General features: G+C 41.9%; 1 gene segment (V, D, J or C); it reads left to right on the top strand.

The window, feature by feature from the left end:
• The first annotated feature begins 4,844 nt into the window (after positions 1 to 4,844).
• Positions 4,845 to 5,539, top strand: LOC111140013. The segment is given in 2 exon segments: positions 4,845 to 4,907; positions 5,277 to 5,539. Coding segments are annotated over 2 exon segments (312 nt in total).
• Positions 5,540 to 6,898: the final 1,359 nt, after the last annotated feature.

Raw genomic sequence — 6,898 nt, 5'->3', positions numbered from 1 at the left:
ACCTTACTTCATTTAAACTGCAAACAGAACCATTGTTGTCACAGTTTCAAAGACATGGAAACTGAGACAGAGAGAAGTTAAGTGAATGAGGCCAATATCACACTTCCATAAGCAATGCGGCTTTGTCCCCAGCCCAAATTGGGTAACTTCAGGGACTTCTCTGATAATATCAGGGCCTTTGGGTGGATAATGTCTGACTGTCAGTAAGCTTTAACTCCTGCTGTGATGACCATTTATGTGGAAGTTGGAGTAGCATTGATAAAACTGCTTCCTTGAAATGTACATAAAGGTTGGGAAAGCGAGAGTTGAATGGCTTCCGTTCTCTTCTCAATGGGCTTGTGCCAAACACCATCTGGAGGAGTTTAAGTGATAGGTAAGGCAAGAGGACACAGGAGAGAAACCCTTCCCTCAGGCTGAGCCCTCGGCATCCTCTGCCATGAGATGGGTTGCTGAAGGGCAGAGATGGGGAAGTGAATCGTCTTGGGAGCTGGAAGCCCAGATGGCCCTTTGCAGCCCACCCTGCTGTCCTGAGCCCATGTCAATGCCTGGGTCAGTGCTCTGGTGGGAGATCTGCCTCAGTTAGGACACAGATCAAACCAGGGAAGCCCCAGATATCTGCAACACATACAATCATCAAATAGCTTCTAATAAGCCTAGAAAAATAACTAGTACAAGTAAGGGGGAAAAAAGAGCCACAATAAGCAATTATTTGTGCAAAGATGCTAAGTAATTACATACAAAGGGGGCAAATTTGATCAGTAATGCAGGAACTGCCCATGAAAATCTCACTGTGTTGTTGCTACGTCATAACCAGATAGGCTAATGTTGAGCAAACTGCCAAGATTAAGTTGTGGTGAGGTTGAAGAGCTAGTGGACATTTCACGTGTTGCTGCTGAAATGTATATTGGCATATTCTTGTCGGAAAGTTGTTTGTGATTATCTACAAATGAGGAATATACGCACACCCCAGGACTCAGGTTTTGCCATAGATGTGTTGAGAAAATCTTGCTTCCTTATTTTCCCTAAGGAACTCAGGGCTTAAGGCTTGAGCTCAGAATGTGTTCTCTCTGCCCTGATGAGAAAGCTCTCTGTTAGAAGGACACATGGGGGGAAGGCAGTGCTCTGGTGGAGGAGACAATTATACAATCTTTCCACAGAGAAAAAGCAAACACACAGACAAAGAAACAATCCATCTCAAATTAAAGCAGTGGAAGAATATTTTTTTAACTGACAAGAAAGCTGTAGGACTTCATGAGAACTCCTCAGGACAGAAGTTCCATTCCTCATAGGAGACACTTTGGGGTTGGGGATGCAAACAGCTACACAGAGTTAAGAGTTTATTAAAATGAGGGCTTATGAGGTGGCCTGTGGTGAAAGGGAACTTCTGTGTCACTTTCCTTTATTAGAGTGTGGTGACTGGGAGCCCTGCCCAAGGATTAGCATTGATGCAGGAATAACCTTCACATCCAACATAAGACATTGCTCCCATTTCTTCAAAGGACTCACATGAATCTCAGTTCTAGAAAATTTATTTACTTATTTACTTATTCCAAAAAGTGCAAAGAAAAGAAATGGCAATATTGGTAAGGAATTCAGATTACGTATATGGAGATCAGGGTTTTCAAATAACTAATAAAGTCAGAAGATTAACACATTCGCATATATATGGGAACCACCTGGAGCCAAAATTATTCTCTGTGAGTTCATCCTCTCGTGGGTGAATATTTGCAGTTATTTAGAAAAGGTGACCCATTTAAGTCACAGGTCCCAAAAATCTATTCAGCAAACTCTTGGGGGGCACTCCCTCTGCTGGGTGGCAGAGAGAACTTCCATTTGGGCTCAGTAAGAACACAGGTCTGTTGTCTCTCAACTTCACCAAAGCATTTTAAGTTTGAGCTGCTTGCCTTGAGAAAATGTATAGATCGAGTTCTGAAGAATGTATAACAGCATCACACTCCCCACCCACACACCCTGACCCCAGAATAATGGACTCACATAACCAAAGCAGCAACAGAATCCTCCCAAGGGACACAATTGACACAGTGGCTTCCCGTTTTATGGATTCCAAAGCAACGTCCCCGGCAAAGAGACAAAAACGCAACGAAACCCACCTCTGTAAGTCCTTGCTCCTTGAGGTGATGGTGGTCAAGATTAGAGATTCCTAGAGTCCTGTTCCCTACCTGGACCTCATGAAGGTTCTTCTTATATCCCTTACAGATGCTGGTGATTTCTGTGTGGTGTGCAGCGACCAACGCTGATGAAGTCACTTTTATTGTCCAGGGTACAACAAAGTTCCTACAGACACAGGAGATAACGACTCCTCTGAGGAATTAGGAACAGTCTTTCTTCAGTCTACAGGTAGCAGAGAAAAATTTCAAAGCCTTTTTTGTCAAGAAAGAACTTTCAAAAAGTTTTACATTTTTTAGGTATTTCAGGGCAAGAAATTATGAGATAAACAACCAAACACAAAAGGAGACTTTTAAAATTTTCATGTTATGCTTTGTAAGAAATAGTAATATTTTTGAAGTTCAAGCATTCTTAGAAATACATTATAAAAAACATAGTTTCAAAACTGATGCACAGTAAATAAACATGATGGATGAATAAATTTCAGCCAAATTTCCACACATTGAGGTTTCGCATATGATATTGGGTAATGTGATTCTGATTTTCTTTAGTATATTTGACACACAGTGTTAGATATTGTGATTCTTAATTTAAATGTGTAATGAATAGTTTTCAAACTCATTTTAAGATTTATAATATTATCTTATATTTTTCCTTTTTTTCCTGATTTTTTTTTTTTTTTTCATTTCCAATGGTTTAACTTTCTGAATCACTCCAGCATTTTCAAGAGTAAGATTCAGGATTTCTTGGCTAGTACTCTAAGAAAAGATAAAGAGATAAAACACATGGGGGCACCTGGGTGGCTCAGCGGGTTAAAGCCTCTGCCTTTGGCTCAGGTCATGATCCCAGGACCCTGGGATCGAGCCCCACATCAGGCTCTCTGCTCAGCTGGAAGCCTGCTTCCTCCTCTCTCTCTGCCTACCTTTCTGCCTACTTGTGATGTCTGTCTGTCAAATAAATAAATAAAATCTTTTAAAAAAGAGAGAGATAAAACACATGAAAGATTAAATAAAATGACAACTAGTACCATATAGGACATGGGCTATTAGTCCTAGTTCTATCACAACTTGTCATCAGCACCCAAGTCCCTCCATAGAGTTCAGGGTTTACTAACGCTACCATTGTTACATAATCATTCTTCCAACTATGGTACAAAATTGCACTCTAGGAGGATATCCTGGAAGATATTCAGACCGAGATTTGTTGTGTAATCTTGCCTGGCCTTGCATGTATTCAGTAATTCTTCAATTCAGTATGAACTTAGACTTGAATTACCTGAGATCTAACAGAACTACAAATTCTATTCCTTCAGTTTCTCCAGGATTTTGTTTGCCCGACAGTGACTTGAGTTGTCATGTACTTTGAGGTTTTGACACAAATTCTCACCAACCATTGACTAAATCCTACATCAGACTGACACAGGCAGAATCATCAGGTTATGTCCCAACCTTAAAGAAGGATGTTTGGTAAACTGATGCCCCAAGCAACTTTGACCCCGGACCCCCTTCCACAGTGACTGTGGTTCACCCGAGACATCAGAAAATGTCCGTCATAGGTACAGGTGACCTCAAATTATTAGAAGTTTTATCCCAGTCCTTGCTATTCTCACCTACAGAATCTCATTGTGAACTACAGACTCAGAGCTGCGCATGCTGAACATAAAAGCCAAGTGAGAGGCAACAACTTCTCACATAGAACTAACAAGGAACCAGACCCCTAACAGAAACCGCTTACACATGATGAGGAAGCCTCTGAATGGGAAGGGGAAACATTGCTTTCTGGGATATGGAAACATTATTTATTCTGTCCTTCCTCTTAGAACATGTTGACTTAAGAAATCTCTTTTTTGATATGGGGTGTGTGTGTGTGTGTTTACCTTATCTAATATGCACCAAATGGTAGGTATGTGTCTATCATCTGTCAGTCTTGTTTATCTATCTATCCATCTATCTGTCTCTCTGGGAAGAGAGAGAGAAGTATGGCAGGATACACACCAGGTTGTAACAAACTGTTACCACAAACTTCATACTTATTGCCTGAAGCATAACATTTTGTCTTCTCTCCTATGCTCTGCTGCAGGACTAGGAGTTCTCCTCCTGTAAGTTTGAGATTATTCTCTACCTGTAGCGTTCTTCTCAGCTTCAGCTTCTCAAAGAGTAGATAAGTCACAAGGTCCCAGGGTGAGTTTATTTCATTTTAAATCATTATTAAATTGTATTAAACCATTAACCTGGAAACAGCAGATCCCAGAGACTCTAGTTCATCCTGGAATTTGGAGATTGCTGGCCAATCAGCTGGAGTTTGAATGGGACCAGTTTCCTCCTGGACATTAGCTGACAGGAATCCAAACAAGATGGCCATTCACCTACCAGAAATGGACTCTGGACACACATGCCTCTATCATCAGGGTCTCTGGAGCTTTCTCAGAAGGCAGGGCTATGAGCACTGTGTCCTGTCACAGATCATGATTACCACAGGAAGATCTTGCTTCCCACACAGGCAGTAGGGAATTTGTCTCTGTTAGTTTTCCTCTAAACACAGAAGCCATTTTAAGTTACCGCACTTCCAAGAGATGTACCTGCACCCTGCCTTTGGCTCTTTCCACTCTGCCACAGGCACCATGGGATTTGCATATTGTCCCCTGGGGAGGACCTTGCCTTAGAAGTCTGACATAAAGGTCAGCTCTGAGCCTGTGTTTACTTACTAGGATTCAGCAGTTCAGCTTCTCAAAATGAGGTTCCCTTCTCAGCTCCTGGGGCTGCTGATGCTCTGGATCCCAGGTAATAGCATAGAGGGGAGAGGAGATGGGATATTGGGGTGGGGAGGGTGAGCTATCTGGGTGCTCTTCCTTCCTATGTGTGATCTGGCTAGCAGTGAGATTGCCCTCCATGAGGGGAATTTAATTTTGAGATCTGTGAAAATTATGAGGAAATTAAAAAGAACAAAAAACAGTGTTTTAGTGACATGCTGAAAAAAAAATGTGGCTACTCTGTGCTCTGCAGTTCTTGGGTTATCCATGGAAATTGGATATATTTAGAGTAGGAATCCAATCACAAAATATGATTTAGCCTAATGTAAATGAAACTTAAAATCATAAAAATGGCTTATAATGTGTCAAAGTAAACTGTACTTATCTCTCATTATTTTAGGATCCAGTGCGGATATTGTGCTGACACAGACCCCACTGTCCCTGTCCATTGCCCCCAGAGAGCCGGCCTCCATCTCCTGTAGGGCCAGTGAAAGCCTCCTATACAGAGATGGAAACACCTATTTGTATTGGTACCTGCAGAAACAAGGCCAGTCCCCACAGCGCCTCATCTATGAGGTTTCCATCCGTAAATCTGGGGTCCCGAACAGGTTCAGTGGCAGTGGGTCAGGGACAGATTTCACCTTGAGAATCAGCAGGGTGTAGGCTGATGATGTGGGAGTTTATTACTGCCAGCAAGGTACACATTGTCCTCCCCCAGTGGTTCAGGCCCGGACACAAACCTCTCTGTTTGGTGGTCCCCACTGGGCACGTGTGTTGCCTGAGCAGGGAGCCAGCACAGCAGAGGCTCTGAGCTGGCATCAAAGGCAGGTGCTGGGGATGTCAGGGCAGTAACATGCAGCTGAGTGCTCTGGACCAAGTCCTGACCCTGGGCAGCAACAGCCTCAACGAGGCACAACCAGCTCCAGAAGGGACATGATCACCTATGGGCTGAGCAGTGAGCTGCCAGGGACAACCGCCCTGAACCTCACCCTGACCCTCCTGCCCTGTGTATGGCTCAGGGATGGTGACTCAGCCTGAGCATCAGAAACCTGAGCCATTTATGTGAAAACACAATTACATACATTTGGAACTAAATATGTTTCCTATATTTTCATTAAGAGGCTATCTCGTATCATTCAGAATTTATATTTTTTATTTTCCCACTTTGACATCTGCTTTCCCAGTTAAACTAAAGGCTCTGTTAAAATGTGGTCTGGATGTCATTCTATACATGCTTTCCCTGTAAGAAAAACACGTGAGAAAAATTAGTAAAATTGTTTGGTGGTCAAGCACCCAAATAAACTTGTAAATTCATAGCAAATATAAGCTCCGAATTCTTTAAAGAATAGGTGGCATATACATATATATATATATTGAAATACTACTCAACCAAGGAAATGATATCATTTTATTTGCAACAACATGGATGGACCTAGAAACTATAATGCTAAGCAAAACAATTCAGACAAAGACAAATACTATATGTCTTCATTTTTATGTGGAATCTACAAACAAAACAAACAAATAAAAAACCCACAAACATGAACTGACCCATGAATAAAGAGAACATGGACACGATATATTAACATTGTGCAAATGTGCACCCAACTCATACCTCTCTTATGTACAGAACAGACAAAAGGATCATACATTTTCATGTCCCCTTTAGTCTTCTTTCCTCTCCATCTCTCACGTGCATCAAAGTTCCACAGAGAAAAAGCAAACACATAAATAAGTAATCAAGCTATCTCACATTTAAGCAGTGGAAGGATATTTTAACTGATGAGAAAGTTGTAGGACTTCATGAGAAATCCTCAGGACAGAAGTTCCATCTCTCACAGGAGACACTTTGGGGTTGGGGATGCAAATTGCTACACAAAGGAAAGAGTTCATTACAATGGAGGGATTATGAGGTGGCCTGTGGTCAGAGGGAACTTCTGTCTCACTTTCCATGATTAGACTGGGGTGATTAGGGGTCCTTCCCAAGGATTACAACTGCTACAAGAATACCCTTCACAGTCA

This window comes from Enhydra lutris, unplaced genomic scaffold (genome assembly GCF_002288905.1).
Source record: "Enhydra lutris kenyoni isolate GAN:26980312 unplaced genomic scaffold, ASM228890v2 scaffoldscaffold145, whole genome shotgun sequence".
NCBI lineage: Eukaryota > Metazoa > Chordata > Mammalia > Carnivora > Mustelidae > Enhydra > Enhydra lutris.
Note: the sequence above shows the minus strand (reverse complement) of the source record. Positions and strands in the feature narration are given on the sequence as shown.